The sequence below is a fragment of the Purpureocillium lilacinum genome, assembly GCF_023168085.1.
Source record: "Purpureocillium lilacinum CBS 284.36 DNA, scaffold_7, whole genome shotgun sequence".
NCBI lineage: Eukaryota > Fungi > Ascomycota > Sordariomycetes > Hypocreales > Ophiocordycipitaceae > Purpureocillium > Purpureocillium lilacinum.
In genome coordinates, this window is record NW_027072117.1 from 2,176,827 (window position 1) to 2,195,781 (window position 18,955).

Below are 18,955 nucleotides of genomic sequence, written 5' to 3' on the forward strand. Positions count from 1 at the left end.
CATCACAGCAGCAGCATGTGGCTGTAGCTGCGGCTGTTTGCATGTGGACAGTCTGGACGCGCGCAGGCCGATCGGCGCTTGAGAAATTCGCGCGCGGCGGGACCGGCACGGCAATTGGAGCCGATCCAGCTTCCTCCTCCACCTGGTCCACCCTGGAAGCCGGCTCTGCCACTTTGACTTGACTGTCACGGCCCCCTCGCTCTCTCTCTTCTCTCCCAAATCCACGTCGAAACCCATCGTCTTCGCTGTCGGCTGTAAGACAAAGTTGGGACTCGCCGATCGACCACGACTCCAGGGCGATGCTGACCGATGTGCTGGGAACAAATGGACCGGCGCGGAACAGGTAGAAATGGGCCGCCGCGCCCGTCAAACAAAACCGAGCTAAGGCCATGCGTCCGTCGTCGAAGGAGTGTCCGTTTCATGCGCATCATTGGATCGGGGCGGCACCGAGGCGGCCTGCAAGTCGAAGCTTGTCTCGCTGGCCGTGGAGCTTGGCGACGCGGATAGGGCGCACGTTTCGTCATGGGCGGCTCTGTTTGGCGGGCGGGCCCTCCAGGACCCCTGAAGAGGGTCTGGGCTGTGCGTGTGGGCATGCAGGGGTGTATGTGTGTGTGTGTTCGGCCTCGACATGCTTCGCCCGAGCATGAATGCATGCCATGGACGGCCAGATGCTGGGATGGCCTGCCCTCGAAATACGACCGACTTGCTGACAGGACGGGCCGGATCCTCGTCCAAGAGAGTCCTCCGCAATTTTATTCCAGCAAGTGTCCGCTGTCTAGTTCCGGGGGTGCCGCCGCCAGGCACGCGTTTGATCAGGCGTATTGGGGCCGTGTCAGGATCGTATGGAGTCTCAGCGTCACCGCCGAGTCGCCCAACCCATAGCTGTCCAGGGGTCGTTAAGGTTCTTTGCACTTGTCTCGAGCGCAAGCGAGGAGGGACTCACATGCCCGAACCGAGACGAGTCCATCAGGCGTCCTGTTGAGGAAGACTTCGGCTGCGCTGCCTGTATTGCCGTGTCGATGGGCGACTCACTTGCCTGGGAAGCTGGCGCCGGGAGCCTTCAGTCCAGGTGGCCAACAAGGGGCGTGCCGCCCGGCGGGACAGTGGGTTTCATCTCCAGCTTCCGCGGGTCATGGGACAGTATCGTTGGAAACGCATAGATAACGCGTTGTGTTGGTACGGCATGGCATGAATTGGGCGTGCCAGATAGCCGCCAAGGATGGAACTGAATAAGTGTCGAGTCGCCAAGACGAGGTCGGTCGGTCCATGATGCGTGCACGAAGCGAGAGACGTCCGCATGAAGTGATGCGTGTACGAAGTACTACGGGGCGGTACCTATGGTGACTGAAGCTGCGGCAGTCCCGCCCGTCGTGCCTTCCCTCCCGCTGCCCCAGCGCCCCAGCCAATGTCAGTGTCGATGGGAGCGTCAGTGTCACTGTGCCGTATCAGATGGGCAGGCAGGAGCGCATCGCGCACATGCCCCGTGATGTTCACGTCCATGGGTTTTCAATGCCAAAATGCCTCCACTGCACTCTTTCTCCTTCCTTCAACATTCCCTATCCTTCGCATCACTACCTACCTCGCAGCTTCGCATTGTATCCTTCGTGACGGCAAAAATGGCCCGGCTCAACCGTTCGGTTGCGGACGCCGTGGCTTGACGGTGGCGCCTCTTCAACTCAGCACACCCACGGAAGCCAGCGCATCCCCGGCCCCCATTGCCCCAGTATGCGCATTGGTCTGGGCCCCGGCTCCACGACCCTCGAAAATCACCTGCGAATCGCCAAAGCCTAATAATCAGCCCCCCGAGAGCAACGCTGCCAGCCGGCCAACCTGGCCGTACGTCGAGGTACCGTCGTCCACTTTACTGCGAGGGGCGGTACTCGCAGACTGCGGGTGTGGGAACACACACGGCTGCAGCAAGATCGGTCCGCTAGTCGAGCCTCTCTCGTGTCGCGCCGAGCTACTTATTTTGGGTCGCAGGAGCAGCAGGGAGAGAGACACACACCAGCAGGCCCCAAACGGGGGCCCGTCGTTTCCCCCGTAGTGAGAGCCGGCCTCTTAAATACGCCTAGCTGTCCCCCCGTTCGCGCGCGCGCGTGTGTGTGCGCAGCTACTCCCGTACTGCTTCCACGATCCTGTCCTTTTTGCCTACGCTGCTGGTTGTCCTTGTTTGCCCGTCCTTTTTGCTCCCGACAGCCTGGCGAGTGGCACCTATCGACTCGCTCAGCCGTCAGTAATCGACCGCTCAGGCGAAGCCCCCCGACCGGGGCCTTTGGGCGGCGGCGTCCCAATACCGTAACAGGAGCCGGTTTGGCGGCCTCAACCTCATAGCGACTGCGCGCCCGCAGCAGCCGCGTCGCGACCATTGCAGCCACTTTTATTATTCTGATATATAATTCTTGCGTCGCCTTCCAAGGCAACCGCACCAGCCGACATGTCGAGCGCATCGCTGTCATCGGCCGACACGGCCGTCTCCCCGTCAAGGTCCTTTTCAATCGACGACGAAGAGGCCGCCATGAACATGAACGGGGTCAAGACCGTCGACGCCGAGGTGCCTCGCGCCAGGGGCCTGCACCCTGCAATTCACATCATGTGAGTCTCTAGAGGCGGAAGCACGCATCGAGGGCCAATGGGTTGATACTGACGCGCCTGTCCAGGAACTGGATCTTCTTTTCGAATCTGACTATATTGTTCAACAAATGGATCATCGGCTCGACCAGCTTCAGTAAGTCTCATCCGCTCATCAGGTGACGCTCGTAACAACAGCGTGTAGGCATCATAAGCATACGCTAACAAATTGTTGCCCAGAATACCGTACGTTGCTCCTTCTCGTGACTTGGGCACCGCAGTGTAGCTCATTGCACGACACCTGTCTCAACAATACCACAGACACCACGACCCAAGATCACGCAGCATCAAGCTAACAGAACCTAGCCATCATTCTTACTTGCTGGCACCTTGTCTTCGCCACTCTGGCGACCCAGCTCCTCGCCCGCACCACGTCACTTCTCGACTCCCGCCATAAGCTACCCATCACCCCTCGTCTGTACATCCGCACAATCTGCCCCATTGGCCTCCTCTACTCGGGGTCCCTGGTCTGCTCCAACCTCGTCTACCTCTACCTCTCGGTCGCTTTCATTCAGATGCTCAAGTCGGCCGCTCCTGTCGCCGTCCTCTTGACCTCGTGGGCCTGGGGGGTTGCCGACCCCTCGCTCTCCTCCTTCATCAATGTCCTCGTCATCGTCGCCGGCGTTGCCATTGCCTCGGTCGGCGAAATCCACTTCTCGCTCATAGGGTTCCTCTACCAGCTTGGCGGCATCGGCTTCGAGGCCGTCCGCGTCATCATGATCCAGGTAATGCTTTCCGGGGAGGGGCTTAAGATGGACCCCCTCGTTGGCCTCTACTACTACGCCCCTGTTTGCGCCGTCATGAACGTCATCGTCGCCCTGCCCAGCGAGGTTCCGCACTTTCGTTGGGACGATCTCGCCAGCGTTGGCTTCGGAGTGCTCTTCCTCAACGCTCTCATCGCCTTCATGCTCAACGTTGCGAGCGTCTTTCTTGTGAGTCTCCATTCCTCCGGTTTTGTCGCAACGGACAATACTAACAATGGTGGCGCAGATTGGCAAGACTTCCGGCCTCGTCATGACCCTCACCGGCATCTTCAAGAATATCCTCCTCATCATTGTTTCCGTCATCATCTGGCACACCAAAATCACCCTCCTCCAGGCCTTTGGCTACACAATCGCCCTTGGCGGTCTGACGTACTACTCGGTCGGCTACGACCAAATCGCCCGAGGCGGCGCCGCAGTCATCGCTTGGACCGCCGCCACCATCTCCCCTTCCTCTTATCCAAGCGCGGCCTCCCGCATTGCGGCCCGCAGGCTGCTCCTCGTCGTCGCCTTTGGCCTGAGCGGACTCTTCGTCGTCAGCCTGGCCTGGCGGCACTATGACCCGAAGAACAAGGGCATGTTTTCGTTACCAGCCTTTTTCGGCACCGAGTGAAGGCAATAGAGCGTGTGTATATAACGAAGCAATGCAAATTCCAAATAGAAGGCGCCACACGCGCAGTGACAAAGACCCCTTTTCCCCGAGCGATGAAATAACCTGGTTGTCTAGCTGTCCTCAACTGGCACATGCGCCAGGAACCATCCCAATATTCTACTACAGTAATCGACATAGGCTGGGTACTGTCGCACCCCGTGGCCCTCGCCAGGGTAAATCAGACACAGCGACGTCACCCCCTTTTCGACCAAGGCACGATGGTACTGCCTCGCTTGGGACGGCGGCGTCGCGGGATCATCCTCTCCAGAAATCAGCAAGACAGGCGTCGGGTACCGGCCAGCGTACAGGATCGGGCTTCGCGTCCTGTACGGGCCCGCTATCTCATACGGATCGGCCTGCATAAAGCTCTGGTCAAACGTCGGGATGTTCGTCAAGGTATGCTGCGAGAACCAATCCACGACGGGTGCGATCGCCACAGAGGCCGCGAAGCGATCCGTCTGCGTGATGATCCACGCCGCCATGTACCCGCCGTAGCTACCGCCCATCACGCCCAGGCGCTTCGGGTCGACAAGCCCCTGCTCAACGAGGTAGTCGATGCCCGTGAGGTAGTCATCGACGTCCTTGCCGCCCATGTCGCCGAAGATGTGGCTCGTGAACTCCGCGCCGCGCCCGTTGGAGCCCCGCGGGTTGGGCGACAGCACCGCGTAGCCGTTGACGGTGAGGAGCGTGTCGAAGGCGTTGGGCCGCCAGTGGTCCCTGAAGGAGGCGACGGGCCCGCCGTGGACGTGCAGGACGAGCGGGTACGGCGCCTTGCCTCTCTTCGGCAGGCGGATGAAGCCTTCGATCTCGAGGCCGTCGGAGGAGTTCCATCGCACGAGCTTGCTCTCGCCGAGTTGGGACTGTAGGTAGGTGTATCCGTCGTGGTTGAGACTGAAGAGGGTCTTTTCTTTGCCGTTGGTGATGAGGATGAGCTCGGGAATGCGCGACCAGCCTTCAAGTAGGAGCGGAAATGTTGAGCCGTCGGGGGATGGTGACACGGGGTCGGGCTGGTAGTTTGGGGTGGTTACGCCGGGGCTGGCTGCCCAGTGCTCGTGAAAGCGTCCGTCCTTGAGGTTGAGCCGGCCGGCAACCATCTGAGTCGCACGGATGCCAAGGACAAACAGCGTCTTGTCGTCAATCCATGTTGCATTCGCAATGTCCACCCCGTCGGTATCATGCTTCGTCGTCGCATTGGTTTCCACGTCCAGCGTCCAAAGGTCTCCGGTCACCAAGCACCGATCGCTGCACTGAGCCTGCACGAACGCAACACGCGCACCAGACGGAGATCCCACCGGCACCGCCGCCTGGAAGCGCTTCGGAGGACTGTGGACAGTCCTCGCTTGGCCAGTTTCCAGGTCGATGATGGCGACCCGGGATGTATACCATGCGCCCTCGTCGCCGTGCTCGGAAACCACACCGACCAAAGACCGCGACCCGCACCAGTTTGCCTCCCACACGTTCAAGCCTGGCGGGCTCACGCGACGGTACTCTTTTGCCTCGACGTTGAAGACGAAGAGCGCGCGTCCCGGGTGCTCGGCCTGCGAGCCCTCTACCTTGGGGAGCCACGCGGGCCCGTCCTGCTTGCCGGTGATCTTGACCGCGCCGAAGAGGTCCGACGTGTCTGCCCCCGCCGCGGCGGTGCCGCAGAGCAGAGATCGTCCATCCGCAGACCAGAGTGCGTACTCCAACGAGAAGCCCGGCAGCGGAAACAAAGTCGGCGCCCCCTCCCCATCGCCGCCGGCGGTACGGTCCCACAAGCACAGCTGCGAGAGGCCCGTGTCAGGATTCACGGCCGTGTACGCGACGGTGCGCCCGTCGGGTGAGTACCGCGGTTTCTGCGCGTCGCCGTGGCTGCTGCTGGAGGTGGAGAGGAACCGCACGTCTCCCGAGTCAAGGTGGACCTCGGCGATGCGGGTGGCTTGGCTCTTCTCGATACTCTCCCAGACGTGGGCCGTGAAGACGACGTGCGTGCCGTGCGGGGAGAGCTGCAGGTCCGTGGCGTTTGAGATTTTGCCTATTGCCGGGTCGATGATGTTCTTGTAGTGCTGCTGGACGTTGTGGAAGAGGGGCGTGGAGCGGATGTCTTGCGCCTTGAGGGCGTCTTTTATGTTTGAGTCCGTGGAACCCATTATTGACTAGGTGCTTGCTTTGCTTTACTACACAAGAATGATGCAAACAACGATATCAGCTGTCGTCAGAACAGATAAGCTAGTCTATTGTTTGAGCGTTCATTGTGATGTCGTCAAAATGCCTGGCGGGCCGCCCGATATGTATGTATGTAAGATCGTCGTCCGACCCCATCTCAATCGGGACCGGACCGAACGTGAGCAAGTGTATGATCCTCCTCCGCACCGACGCCCCACAGCGGTCCGACCTCCCGCTTATGCGGGTTCGGACATCGGTCCGCGGACCGACACAGGGCGGCGCCCAGCCGAGTACCAACTTCACGATGCAAAGCCCCGATGTTGATGGCGACATTGATAATAGCCTGAATACTTTGTCAGTCGGAGGGCGTTCCTGTGACTTGGCCAAGACACAAGATACCGGTGGAATCAAGACCCGCAATCCCCATAAACTCCACGAACATCATGTCATGTAAGTTGGCGTGTCTGTGTAGTCGGTCGCTGAATCGTGTAACGGCTTGCAAAAAAAAAAATGCCTTTAAAGTAGCCGGTTCTTGCCATGCTCCCGCCGGCCAAATCAGATCTTGCTTGCCTGGAGGAAGAACTCTGCACCACATGCAGATTTCCCAATTGATCGCCCCCCCTGTCACCTCACGAGCATCGCAAATATGGAATTCGACAGCAAGATAGTCATCATCGGGGCCGGTGTCTTTGGTTTGAGCACGGCTCGTCAGCTGGCTTTGGAGGGATACAAGAACATCGTCATCCTTGACAGACATGTCCCACCGGTACGTCCCAGGGTCACAGTTCATGCACCTCGGGTGAGGATGTAACGCCGTTGCTGACACCAAACAAAGGCGCCTGATGCATCAAGCAATGACATCTCTCGAGCAATTCGCTTCGACTATGCCGACGGAGACTACCTGGACGTCGCATACGAGGCGTACCTAGAATGGAGTCGCTCGCCTCGCTACAAGGACATATTCGTCCCCACGCCAATCATCATTGCCAGCACGGAGGGCACAAAGGGCTCTTCCTATCTCAAGGGGACAACGTCTCAGTTTGAGAGACGAGGACTGCCTTGGACCACACTCGGCGATGCGAACGCCGCCCGCAAAGTCTTTCCGTTGCTCACGGGACCACTTGCCGCCAAGCCCTTTGTCGGTTACTTCAACAACGCTGCGGGTTGGGCCGACGCCTCCAAGACCCTGCTCCGACTTCGAGATGATTGCTTGGACCTAGGCGTCTCGTTCATCTGCGGATCGGCAGGCACTGTGACCGGCCTGGAGACCGATGGCACCGGCGGCAACATCAAGGCGGCACGTACACGCGCAGGCGACGTCATCCAAGGCGATTACTTCATACTCGCTGCCGGAGCCTGGAACTCGGCTCTCGTCCCCATGTACAACTCCGTCCTCGCAACGGGCCAGGTCTTGGCTTACATTCGCCTAACGGAAGCCGAAATGCAAAAGTACGAGAAGCTTCCAATCTACCTCAACTTCTCAACCGGCTGGTTCAACTTCCCTCCACACAAGGACACCCAGCTCTTGAAGGTTGCTATCCACGGGTGGGGGTATACTAGACAACCAGACGAGAACGATGGAGGTCCTGGAGCGACGCGATCCGTTCAATCTACCCCGCCTGCAAAGGCACGCCGCCAAAGGGCCAACTTTACACCCCAAGACGGCGAAGAGAGACTGAGGGACGGCCTGCGTGAGATGCTGCCTGAATTGGCGGATCGTCCCTTTGAGAGGACAGCCGTTTGCTGGTACACGGATACTCCGTCGGGCGACTTCATCATGGACTACCACCCAGACCACAGGAATCTCTTCATTGGTGGCGCGGGAAGTGGACAGTGAGTACCCCCGACCGAATTAAACATTGAACAATGCAGATGCTGACAAGAGATAGTGCGTTCAAATTTGCACCTGTATTGGGAAAGTACATGTCATTGGCGATCAAAAAGGAACTGCCGCCGAACTTGGCCAAGAAATGGCGCTTCCGCACAGAGTATGCAGACAAGGGCATGGATGTCTTCCTAGGTGATGGGAGCAGAGGCGGGCCGGAAAGGAGAGAACTCGGGCAGGAAGAGCGAGCAGGGCTTGACGATGAGCCTAGAGCGAAGCTTTAGACGACGCGTTCCACATAGATAATCGCAAGAGTCAAGATATAGCAGATAAGATGAGCTTGCTCCTGGCGGGAATGCCCAGGGCGATTGCGTTTTCGAAATACAGAGTTCCCCCGAGTGCTGGCTATATGAACATACGGGCGTCAGAAATCATGGCCGCTACAGGCTCCCCATCGACCACCACATGCCTGACTGGTCCATCCCCGAGACTCCCCAAGTTGACACATCCGACATGTCCACCGTCATTGGCATATCGTTGAACACATATTCTGCGTGCTCTGCCGTGCCTCGACCCGTCCTTGCTTGAGCCTCTCTGCCGGTAGCGCTGAAGCTGGGCCAAGCCGCTCCTGCAGCGAAAGAGCTTGGGTTTGTGTACGACGCCTTGGGTGTTGACGGTGCGGATGCCCTTGCGTTAGGGGGGACTGGTGTCCGGGTCACTACGCGAGCGACAGTCGATGAACTTGGACGCGGCGTTGTTTGGCCCTGCACATCGGCACAGAGCGACGTCGCGAGAAGGGACGTCCTCGATGCGGGTGACCTGCTCACGGACTTGCAGTCTAGGAGCTTGAGCAGCAGCGTTGCCAAATCTGAGCTTGAGTGTGTGGGTGTTGAGCTTTGGGTTTCCAATCCCTCCGAACTCTGCATTTGCCGCACGACTTTCGTCTATACATTGTCAGCGCATCGACTCCGAAAGAGACATAGCTCAGACCTCAGGACCTCGGCCTTACCATATTGACCAGAACCGGCCACTGTTTGGACAGGCCTTGAGCAAACTCGAAGCACTTGTTAAACTTGTTTCGGAGCCTCTGCGTTGGCTCATGCTCGATGCACTGCGCCTGGGGCAGGCAAGCACTCGCCACAATCAACGCCGAGTATCCTAGGAAGGCATTCGCAACGGAAATGTCCCTTTCTGAGAGCATGTCGATGAAGTGGACGATCCAGTCACTATGCACTCTCAGCTGCTCCGTGCAGCCTTGAATAACCGAGTACGGCGCTGCGACAGATGCCCTCTTCAGCCGCACCGACACCAATACCGGGTGGTTCAACAGGCAGAATATCGTGTGGTACGCAAACTGCTTGAAGAGAAACAACCCCCAGTAGCTGGCATGCTGCTGAAGCTCAGGCGTCGAGCGATCCGCAAACCTCGCAAAGTGGAAGCGGTGCTGCGGCGGGATCGACGTCTCAAAGTCCACCAGCAGCGACGTGATCTTGACAAAGGTCGATCCGGGAGCCCATGGCGGGAGGTTGTCGGACTCGCTCCGCCCGAGGCAGAACCGCACGGTGCTGGCCCAAATATCCGCCACCTTGGCCGCGTACGCCATGATGCCGTGGTCGGGGCACTGCGGGTGCGTTCCCGGAGTGAGGACCGAGATGTAGTTCCCCTGAGGGCCAGAGTTGTCTGGGCCGTTGAGTGGGCGAGGCGTGTCTTGGGCGAAGCGGAACTGGTATCGGGGTTTGTTCGAGGTGGGAAACTGTAGGCCGGCCCGACCGCAGTTATGCATCTTTTCCATGAGGTAGAGACTCCAGTAGCACCCGTGCAGCTGGTCGCTCAAATCGAGCTCTTGATTGAGGTGGCCATCGACGATGATACCGGCTGTCTCGCAAAGGCTCACAGCCATCGACGCAAGCATATCTGCCCGGTCCACCATGCCACCTGAAAAGCCATCGTCAACTCCGATCAGTAGACCCAGGGAGACATATGCCTTCAAAGGATGGGGGATCACCCACAGACAAGGTCCGCATAGGTCAGCACACACAGGGCTTGCAGCGTAGCCGCCTGCACCTTTCCGGCTGAGATGCGCTTTACGACAATGGACAAGGCCGAGCTTCTGCATTCCTCACCGGCTTGTCGTATAGTCGGCTGATCAGCCGATACAGTTGCCAATGCAAAGACAGAGTACAGTAAATCCTCATCTTGCAGGGATCCCAGCGGGCAGTCCTGCAGGAACACGAGGGCAGAGAGACAGTCTCCTTGAGATAGGAAACGGTCCACCACGGCTTCGACCTTGTTTCTTGGCAATGAGACGCTGGGCAGCGTGTTAATGAGTTTCACGAAAATAGGCCGTTGAACTTGGGCGAGAAGGGGTTCCCAACTACCTTTGCTGCCAATCTGATTCGTCCGCAGCTTGCTCTGAAGGCGATGCGGGCGAAACTGCACTCTGGGAATCTGCGCTGGAGCTTCCAGGGCTGACTGCTCGGCGCTGTCCCTTGCTGAAGTCCCATGTATTAGCATGACATGGCAATGTCCAAGCGCTCATCCTTACCTCATGGCATTCAGCACCGAGTCTAGCTTGCCCTCGAGCTGATCCAACCGCGACTGCTCTTCCTGGCGTACATTTAGCTGCATGTGCGCGGCACTGCACTGCCTGGACAGACTTACACTGGAGAACGATGCCCTCGTCGCAACAGCCGCCGCATTGTCCAAGCTGTAGCGGCATTGCCTCCTAAACCTCGCGCAGTACGAACACACGGGCCGCTCGCCCGAGCACCTCGATTTCCGGCGCCTAGCCTCATGAGTTTGACGCGCTCACAATTGCACCCAAGAGTGGTTCAGAGGACGAGACCCGTACCTGCAGGCGTCGCATGCCTGTCGTATCCGTCTGATGGGTCGGTAGGGGCCTATTCAGGACATGCAGTGGTCAGAGCATGGGCGGTGTACAGGCAGGGGGAGACACCGCGAGTTGACCTATTGTCGATGGGGCTGTGGAGGCGTTTGCTTACTCGAGTCGCCGCCCTCTGGAGACATGCCTGGGTTGTTCTGGCTCAGCGCTGTTGGGTGGTGGGTTCGTAGGTGTTGCACAAACTCAGGACCGAGCCGGTCCGGTCCGAGTTGCGGTTACGGAGAGAGTGAGATGCAGGGTGCGGAAATGTTCAGCCCCGCGGGGGACGGGCCGGATGACGGGGGCGGAGAAGAGTTGGAGACCCGGAGACGGGGGATGGATGCGGGGTGTCTTTCCCTCATATTCTCAAACGGGACATCACCGACGCCTCGTAGCCACCTTCCGAAGGGAGTTGGTGAAGCACCTTACAAGCCCAGCCTGTAGCGGGTTTGATCGGGTAGCTATCCGTCCATCTCAGCAGTAACGGCATCTAGACTAGCCGATCCTTCGACGGCACAGAGGAAGCACAAGTTAACTTTGGCACCGTCCCGCTTCAAAGTGACGCCGTCGCCAACTTTCGAGTACGGCATCGAAGCAGAGCGCAGCTATATGGAATACATTTTGCTTCATCTGTTGGCCGCTCATGACAGCTACAGCATAGTATCAAAACGGGCCAGGAACGTGGCAAATGCGAGTGATATGACGTCCACTTGACTACACAACAGCTTCAGGGTATACTCCGTACATTATCAAGCCCTTCTAAAGTGGTCGCCCATATAAGTGGCCGCGCCGCACACATTATACCCTCCGGTCCTCATGAAGTTTGTCTCTACCGGCTCCTGCTTCGACGTCGGCTCCGGCTCCGGCTCCGACTGCGATGCCTTCGCTCCCGACGGGGCGACATGCTGCGGTCACGCCGACTCCGAGTATCCCGCTCGCGATCGCGATCACGGTCTCTATCTCTGTCCCTGTCCCTGTCGCGGTCCCGGTCCCGATCTCTAGCTCGGTCTCGATCTCGGTCCCGGTCACGGTCGCGATCGCGGCTCCGATCACGGTCCCGATCACGGTCCCGGTCTCGCCTGTCGCGATCTCGATCACGACTCCCGTCTCGGGGCCGCGCCCTGTCGCGGCTGCGGGATCGACTCCTGCGCGTGTCACGATCATCCCGGCCTCGTCGCTTGTTAGACTTTCTCCTGTCGTCGGCTCTGTCTGAGGGGGCAGAGAGACACTCACCAGGTCTGTCGTCTACTCCGGGCACTGGCAATCCCTTTGCTCTGGCGTCCTTCTGAGCCGCCAGATATGCCTTGGCCTCCTTCTCGCGCTTCTTGACCTCCTCAAGCTTCCACTCCTCCAGCTCGTCCCTCCTAACGGACGCTGTGCGTATCATGGAAGTGCGGGCCCTTGAGCGAGACCGGCTCCGTCGGCCACGATCGCGGTCATTGTCTCGGTCACGCTCGTCGTCTTTCTCACGGTCCTTGTCTCGGTCCCGGGTCCGGTCCCTGTCCCTATCGCGGTCCCGGTCCCGACTGCGCCGGCGTGTAGGCGAGCGGGCGGCCGCTCTAGGGTCGTAGTGGTCGCCTCCACCGCGCCGACTGTCGCGGGACCGACTGCGCTCTCGCCTTGCCCGGGAACGTGAGCGACTTCTATCACGCCTCTCCGGCCGGTGGCGCGAGCGAGATCGGTCTCTTTCGCGACTTCGGTCGCGTCGGTCTCGGGACCGATCCCGTCTGTCTCGTGTCCGGCTCCTGTCACGACGCTCGGACCGGGCAGGAGACCGTGTTCGCTCTCGGCGTCGTGATCGACTCCTCCGCGACCGATCGTGTCGGTCTCGCGAGCGGCTGCGTTCCCGGCGGTCATCCCGTCGATGGCGGGAGCGGCTCCTGTCGCGTCTCAGCCTCGATCGACTCCGGTCCCGTCGGTCTCTGTCTCGAGATCTGCTTCTCTCGCGCCGTGGGGACTGGGACCGTCGATCCCGGCGGCGACGGTCGTCCGACTCTCGGTCCCGGCTCCTGTCCCTTGTCCTCTCCATGTCGCGGTTCCGGGGTCGCGACGCACTCCTAGTGGTCTGTCGCTCCTCTCGCAGGCCCGACAACTTGTCGGCAGGTGTCTTCGAGTCTCTCCGTCCGGATGCCACAGCAGCGTCGCTAGGCTTGCGAGACTCGGACACTCGGGGGGAATCTCGTCGTATCGGATTGATGGCTGATGTTGGCCCGACTCGTCGCGGTGGTGGTGCCAGGGTATCGTCCACTTCCAAGTCCGGCTGCGCTCGAGCAACCTTACTGCTCTCGCGGAGAAGGTCGGCGAGGGCTTCTTGCTCCAGTCTATCGTTGTCTTCTTTGGATAGCTTCTCCTTGAGCTTTGCGGACGTGGCCTCTTTGTCCTTGGAGCGGGACCGGGACTGTGATCGGTCTCGTGGGCGATCCCTGTCCCTCTCTCGATCCCTGTCGCGCTCGCGGTCTCGGTCTCGGTCTCGACGCTCACGTTCCTTGTGTCGCTCTTCTCTTTCCTTGTCACGCTGCTTCTCGCGCTCTTCCCTCTCCAGCTCTCTCTTGCGCCGCCGTTCATCGCGCTCGGCTTGCCGCTTAAGCTCAGCCTCTTCGCGCTCTCTCTCCTCCTTGCGCTGTTCCTCCTTGGCGATGCGTCGCTTCTCTTCCTCAATCGCGGCTTCTTTCTGTTTGAGCTCCTCTCGAATGCGCTCGCGCTCGGCTCTCCGTGCTTCTGTGTCGGCAGCGTATTCGTCGTCTGTCTTTGCTCCCCGCGTCATCTCTGCCGAGGCTGCTTCCTCGCCGATATCTGCACGTCTGATTTCGCGAATGCGCTCCTCGATCCCGTCGACATCTATGAGCTTTCCAATGACATCTTCAGCCTTGTGATAGACGCCAGAGCGTTCCAGGGCGCCATCAATGAGCGCGGCCGCCTTCCGTCGGTCCAGAGTCAGAAGCTGTTGTGGGTTTCGCTCGACTTCTTTCTCGGCTACCTCGAGTATCGCTTTCGTCACTTGCGCCTCGTAGTCCTATTGCGGGTTAGTGACGCGAATATTGCAGTCGTAGTTGCGCTGAAACGTACACTGGCCGCAAACTTGTCCCATACTTGTTTGCGGATGGAGTCGTAGGCGCCTTCCTTCTTGAAACTGTGTGCGAGAGACTCGATGGCGCCACGCGTCGCGGACGGCAATGGGAGGTCAGAGGCCTTGAATTTCCGCGCAGCCGGTCGGTCGCCATTCGTTTCGGGTGCGCCATTGGGCTTCGCGGCGGGAGTCGCCATGCTCGATGTCGGTCCCGTGCCAGACAGACGCTGTCTCGGCGAGAGCGAGTTCCGGCAATCTCTTCGACTCCCTACATGGGGATTTGGTAGTGCCGGGGGTTGGCCACGGATTGGGTGTCGGCTTGCGCAGGGGGTTTGTCAGGTGTTGGTTGTCGAGCGTGTTGTGTAAGGTGTGGAAGAAGCGCGGTGATGCGCAACTCAAGGGTCCTGAAGAGGTCGCGCCTGCCCCACACGTGACCGTTCCACCTACCCTGCAGCGGACGAGTGTTGCGTGATCACCTCACTCACAAGAACTCACGCGAAATCTTGTGGCAGACCAATCATAGATGCATTATGAACGTGATGATCTGTCGTCCCCAAATGGTATTTGCATAGTGGTGCTCCTGCTATTTGCGGCACGGCTGGGACAACATACATCTTTGCGCTTCGTGGGAAATCTTTAATGGAGCAGCACCACGAACCATCAAGTGCCATGGAGAGAGCTCATGAGTACTTCCGCTTGCACCCGTTGGCACCCACAACACAGCGGAGCTGCCAGTGGCGCCCTTTTACAGATGATACACCGGGTTGTCATTGTTACATGTGACGAAGAAAAGAGGATATCATACCGCCCATCATCATAGTCATAGGGGAGAGTTCCCAACCCAAAACGCCTTGCCGCCCAAAATGCACCTCCAGCTGAGAATACACACCTCCGATTAAAACTCGCCCTCGCCGCCGTGGCCAACCACGCTCGCTGTCCAAAGTCCAACGAGGCCCCACCAGTTGACCTTCCACCCACGCCAGAGACCCTCCAGGCCCTGCCCCTTTCTGTGCGTAGGCTGAAGGGTCTTAGCCTTTGCCTTGCCCTTCTTCGGGGGCTGCGTCGCCGGAATCTCCCGCGTGCCCTCCTCGGAGGCGATGTGGTACATGGTGCCGAAGACGCCCTTGTATCGTCCGATCGGCACAATCGTTTCGATCTTCTGATCCTTCGTCCCAAGCGCCCGGACATACTGCTGGCCGGTGAGCACAGCCATCTGACCGCGGCGCAGCACGGTCTCGATGGGCAGCTTGACGAGAATCGCGGCTGACGAGGCGAGAAACTTGGCAACGGAAAACGTCATAGGTGAGACTTGGCTATCGATCATGAATCGAGTTCGCAGAACGAGCGGCGTAGACAGCGTCAGGAGCGGGTGAACGAGCGAGTTCAGGACAGTCGGCAAAGCAATCGCAGACGGGCAAAGGTATGACGGAAGAGCACGAAGGGACGCCAGCGTCCGTCGCTGCCCCTTGATCGGAGACAGAATGAGCCTGCAACGGTCAGCCTCAACCCTCGAGAATGTGGAGGGAAGAACCTACTTGGTTCGCACAAGGTCCAGTGGGGAGAGAAGCACGCCAGTAGCTACAGCTGCTGCGCCGGCGACGAAGAGCGACACCCAGGGGTATGGGGACGCAATGTCGATGAGGCGGTCAATGTCTTCTCTGACGCCCAAATCGGGAACGTTGAAGATGGCGCTCAGGAAGCTCCGCGACCAGTTTTCCAGCAGAGACTGCAAGACGGTGTAGAGAAAAGTGGCATTCGAGCCCTTCCACACGCCCCATGCGCCGTCCCTTTGCCACAACTGCCCGATCACCTCGGCAACAGAGTCTGGCCTCCGTAGGGTCAGCTGGTGTTCAGGGACAGCAGGCTTCCGGGGCGCCGGGGACGGCGACGATGCGCCATAGCCGTTGTGGTTTCTTCTATATGATGACGTGGGCGTCCCGGGCACGTTGGAGGTGAAGTAGGCAGGCTCATCCCCTTCCGAGTCGGAATCTTGGTACTGCACATCGTTAGAGCTTTGCGGCAATACCGGGCGCGTATCGGCACATACATCATAGATGGAGCCGGCCTGACCCGAGGCCTGCCGCTTCAAGCTGCCGGGCTCCGACGCCGTGGCCAGCGCGGCGTTGTCGTCCTGGTCGCGTGCCTGCAGGATCGTCTTGGCCACCTCGAACGGCTGGGCCATCAACACGGACGTGTACTTCCATATCAGCTCGTCGACCAGCTCCTTGACGCTCTGGACGACCGACGGCGACGAGTCGCGCAGGTAGTCCTTGTAGTCGAGGTCGGCGAGGACGTCGCGCGCCTTGGACGCGTAGCGGGCGCTGCTCGTCGCATTGCGGCCGGAGAAGGGATTCGCGTTGGCGGCGGCGACGGGGTCGGCGGCCTCGCCGATGGTGGGCGGTATGTAGTAGGGCCTCAGCGGGTTGACGCCCTCTCTATGCGTCGTCGACATGGTGGATGCGGCCGCGGGTGTTTGCGGTGGCGCATCTGTCTGCGTTGCTGCTGCGATGGCGCGGGTGAGGAGGAGGAGCTCTCGCAAAATGAAATCATCACCAAAACCGGACCCAGCTTCATGCACGAGCTGCCCGGGCCCTGCTGAGTGAGCTCGGCAGGTCGGAGTTAGGGGGGCCCAGCCACAGGCCAGGGCGGGCCCGCGGCGAATGGATTTCCCGGTGGAACCCGCGACCGCAAACCACTGACGGGAGCCGCATTTGCAAGCCCGCTGTCCGGCTCGGAAATGCGAGAGCAATAGCCCGCGCCCGCGCGACCGACCAGCCAGCCAGCCCGTACGTTTGAAAATCTACCACATGGGCGACAGGCGCAATTGATTCGTATCTGACATTCCTCCACAGACGCTGCACTCGACTGTCTGCGACAAGCGCTCATTGCCGCTCGGGTATCGCGACGACCCGGCCGGATATCGCCGCCGCAATAAATTCCTCCACCTCCCGAACCCCCAGCGACATCGCACCCTGCCCTAGTCACTCCCCAAAATGTCCGCCTCGAGATCAGTCGCCGCCGGCCTGGCTGGCCTACCGACCGTGGCGTGCCGGAGCCTGCAGCCCGGTCGCCTGCAAATGAAGACTGCTCTGTTTGCATCGTCATTCGCAGCCCAGACCAAGTCCATCTCCGCGCCTCGATGGGCGTGGGCATTGACACCCTCGCGGCGCACCTTCACAACCACGACGCCGAGGCGGCACGGGCACATCGAGCCGCCGAAACCCGGCGAAGAGTAAGTCCAGAACGCGTAGCTCTGCGACAGGCAAACAAAATTCTGACGACACCAGGCTCTACGTCACGTTCATCGAAAAGGACGGCGAGGAGCACAAGTTTGCCGTCTCCGAGGGTGACAACCTCCTCGACATTGCGCAAGCCAACGACCTCGAGATGGAGGGCGCGTGCGGCGGCTCCTGCGCCTGCTCGACGTGCCACGTCATCGTCGTCGACGAGGACAAGTACGACAAGATGCCCGAGCCCGAAGACGACGAGAATGACATGCTGGACCTCGCCTTTGGCCTGACGGAGACGAGCCGGCTGGGCTGCCAGGTCAAGATGACAAAGGAGCTCGACGGCCTCGTCGTCAAGCTGCCGTCCATGACGCGGAACCTGCAAGCGAGCGACTTCCAATGAGACAAGAGCCCGTGGGGGTGAAGGGGGTTAAAGGCGCCGACGGGGGCGCAGCTGTTCAATCTACACATGTACACTACCAAAAACGCGCATAGAAGGCGGGAAAAGCCCATGGGCCACCGGGAGGAGCGTCATTGGGGGTATCTTGAATGCATTTACAGGTGATGGAGCCCTAATGAATACCTCATCTCACTCTTCCTACATGACAAGTCCACCGGCCTACGCCTCCTCCAGCGCGCCCTTCTTGAGGCCGCCTCCGCCCGACGCAATCAGGTCCAGAAATCCCTTTTTGCTCAGCTCATTGACCTTGCTCTCGCGCTGCCCAATGCCAATGACGCCCTCCTTCCGCGCGCTCTTCTCCGCCTCAGTCGCCTTGACCTGCGCCGCCCTCACCGCGTTGAACAGCGTCACCACGCCCCTTTGCGCCACCTTGCGCAGCTTCTTCTCCTTGTCCAGGATCTCCGACGTTGTCGTCTCGGGCTCGCCGGTGGCCTCGCTCGTGGTTGCGAGGAGCACCTCCTTGACGCGGCCCTTCTCCAGGGCCCTGCGCTTCTGCTCCTTGAGCTGGCGCTTGGCCTTGGCCTCCAGGGCGCTGTCGACGGCGGCTTTGGACGCTTCGTGCGCGGCTGCGCTTCGTGACAGGACGGGGTCTGATCGTTTCGATGAGGAGAGTTTTGTGGATAGGATTTTGGACAGCGACGTTGCGAACGCGGTTGGGTCGTTGCGCTTGGCTTTTGACTTGGTGCCAGCTGATCGGGCCTCCAGGTCGAACTCGTCGAGGTCTTCCTCGTCTTCCTCGTCGTCATCGTCCTCCTCTTCTTCTTCTTCCTCCTCCGACTCTGCCTCCTTTGGCGGCGCCTTTTTGCTCTTGGTCTGCGCCTGCATCTTCAAGGCCTTCTTCAACTTGGGCTGCTGCTGCTCCTCCTCCTCGCTAGACGAGTCGCTGTCGCCATCGTCCGCGCCGTCGTCGACCTTTGCATTGTGAATGTCGTCGTCCGAGTCGAGCAGGTTGACGGGATCGAAGCTCTGGTCCTCTTCGGCCTCAGACTCGCTGTGGTATTGCTTCAGCGCCTGTCGCTTCTGCTTCTTTGATGGGCGTTGCAGCCGGCCCTCAATTGGCCGCTTCTTATTTGATTGTCCCGGCATTGTGTTCGCTCGCAACTGCTGTGTGTGTTGTGAGGTGTGAGGTGAGTATGGCCTTGGGGGAAGTTTTCGGCGGAGCTGCAAGCAAAAGTCTGGATTCTGCCAGGCAATTTTTCTGGGCGGAGGGGCCGTTGCGCTAGGCGGTGTCGGCCGAGCCGGCGCGGTGGTGGGTCTGGAGTCTGGATGCGGACCTCGCGGCTGTGGGCCGTTGTGCTTGCATCCAATA

General features: G+C 59.8%; 8 protein-coding genes across 8 annotated transcripts; 3 read left to right on the forward strand and 5 right to left on the reverse strand.

Moving 5' to 3' along the window:
- Positions 1–2,434: 2,434 nt before the first annotated feature.
- PLICBS_009554 (uncharacterized protein) lies at positions 2,435–4,002 on the forward strand (the record flags this gene model as incomplete). The annotated part of the gene is made up of 5 exons (XM_018325167.1): positions 2,435–2,592; positions 2,658–2,725; positions 2,809–2,814; positions 2,935–3,560; positions 3,619–4,002. 5 exons carry the CDS (start codon positions 2,435–2,437, stop codon positions 4,000–4,002), a joined length of 1,242 nt encoding a protein of 413 aa, XP_018176561.1.
- Positions 4,003–4,112: 110 nt separating this feature from the next.
- On the reverse strand, positions 4,113–6,170 carry PLICBS_009555 (uncharacterized protein; the record flags this gene model as incomplete). The annotated part of the gene is made up of 1 exon (XM_018325168.2): positions 4,113–6,170. One exon carries the CDS (start codon positions 6,168–6,170, stop codon positions 4,113–4,115), a length of 2,058 nt encoding a protein of 685 aa, XP_018176562.1.
- Positions 6,171–6,832: 662 nt separating this feature from the next.
- Positions 6,833–8,295, forward strand: PLICBS_009556 (uncharacterized protein; the record flags this gene model as incomplete). The annotated part of the gene is made up of 3 exons (XM_018325169.1): positions 6,833–6,952; positions 7,022–8,019; positions 8,076–8,295. 3 exons carry the CDS (start codon positions 6,833–6,835, stop codon positions 8,293–8,295), a joined length of 1,338 nt encoding a protein of 445 aa, XP_018176563.1.
- Positions 8,296–9,002: 707 nt separating this feature from the next.
- Positions 9,003–10,639, reverse strand: PLICBS_009557 (uncharacterized protein; the record flags this gene model as incomplete). Its single annotated transcript, XM_065601664.1, has 3 exons — positions 9,003–9,946; positions 10,390–10,499; positions 10,557–10,639. 3 exons carry the CDS (start codon positions 10,637–10,639, stop codon positions 9,003–9,005), a joined length of 1,137 nt encoding a protein of 378 aa, XP_065457736.1.
- A 1,082-nt stretch (positions 10,640–11,721) lies between these two features.
- PLICBS_009558 (uncharacterized protein) lies at positions 11,722–14,156 on the reverse strand (the record flags this gene model as incomplete). Its single annotated transcript, XM_065601665.1, has 2 exons — positions 11,722–13,905; positions 13,959–14,156. The coding sequence occupies 2 exons, from the start codon at positions 14,154–14,156 to the stop codon at positions 11,722–11,724; spliced, it is 2,382 nt and encodes a 793-aa protein (XP_065457737.1).
- A 698-nt stretch (positions 14,157–14,854) lies between these two features.
- PLICBS_009559 (mitochondrial fusion and transport protein ugo1) lies at positions 14,855–16,411 on the reverse strand (the record flags this gene model as incomplete). Its single annotated transcript, XM_065601666.1, has 2 exons — positions 14,855–15,446; positions 15,495–16,411. 2 exons carry the CDS (start codon positions 16,409–16,411, stop codon positions 14,855–14,857), a joined length of 1,509 nt encoding a protein of 502 aa, XP_065457738.1.
- A 541-nt stretch (positions 16,412–16,952) lies between these two features.
- On the forward strand, positions 16,953–17,589 carry PLICBS_009560 (mitochondrial matrix iron-sulfur protein; the record flags this gene model as incomplete). Its single annotated transcript, XM_018325172.1, has 2 exons — positions 16,953–17,191; positions 17,247–17,589. The coding sequence occupies 2 exons, from the start codon at positions 16,953–16,955 to the stop codon at positions 17,587–17,589; spliced, it is 582 nt and encodes a 193-aa protein (XP_018176566.1).
- A 216-nt stretch (positions 17,590–17,805) lies between these two features.
- On the reverse strand, positions 17,806–18,732 carry PLICBS_009561 (uncharacterized protein; the record flags this gene model as incomplete). The annotated part of the gene is made up of 1 exon (XM_065601667.1): positions 17,806–18,732. The coding sequence occupies one exon, from the start codon at positions 18,730–18,732 to the stop codon at positions 17,806–17,808; it is 927 nt and encodes a 308-aa protein (XP_065457739.1).
- Between the last annotated feature and the right edge of the window lie 223 nt (positions 18,733–18,955).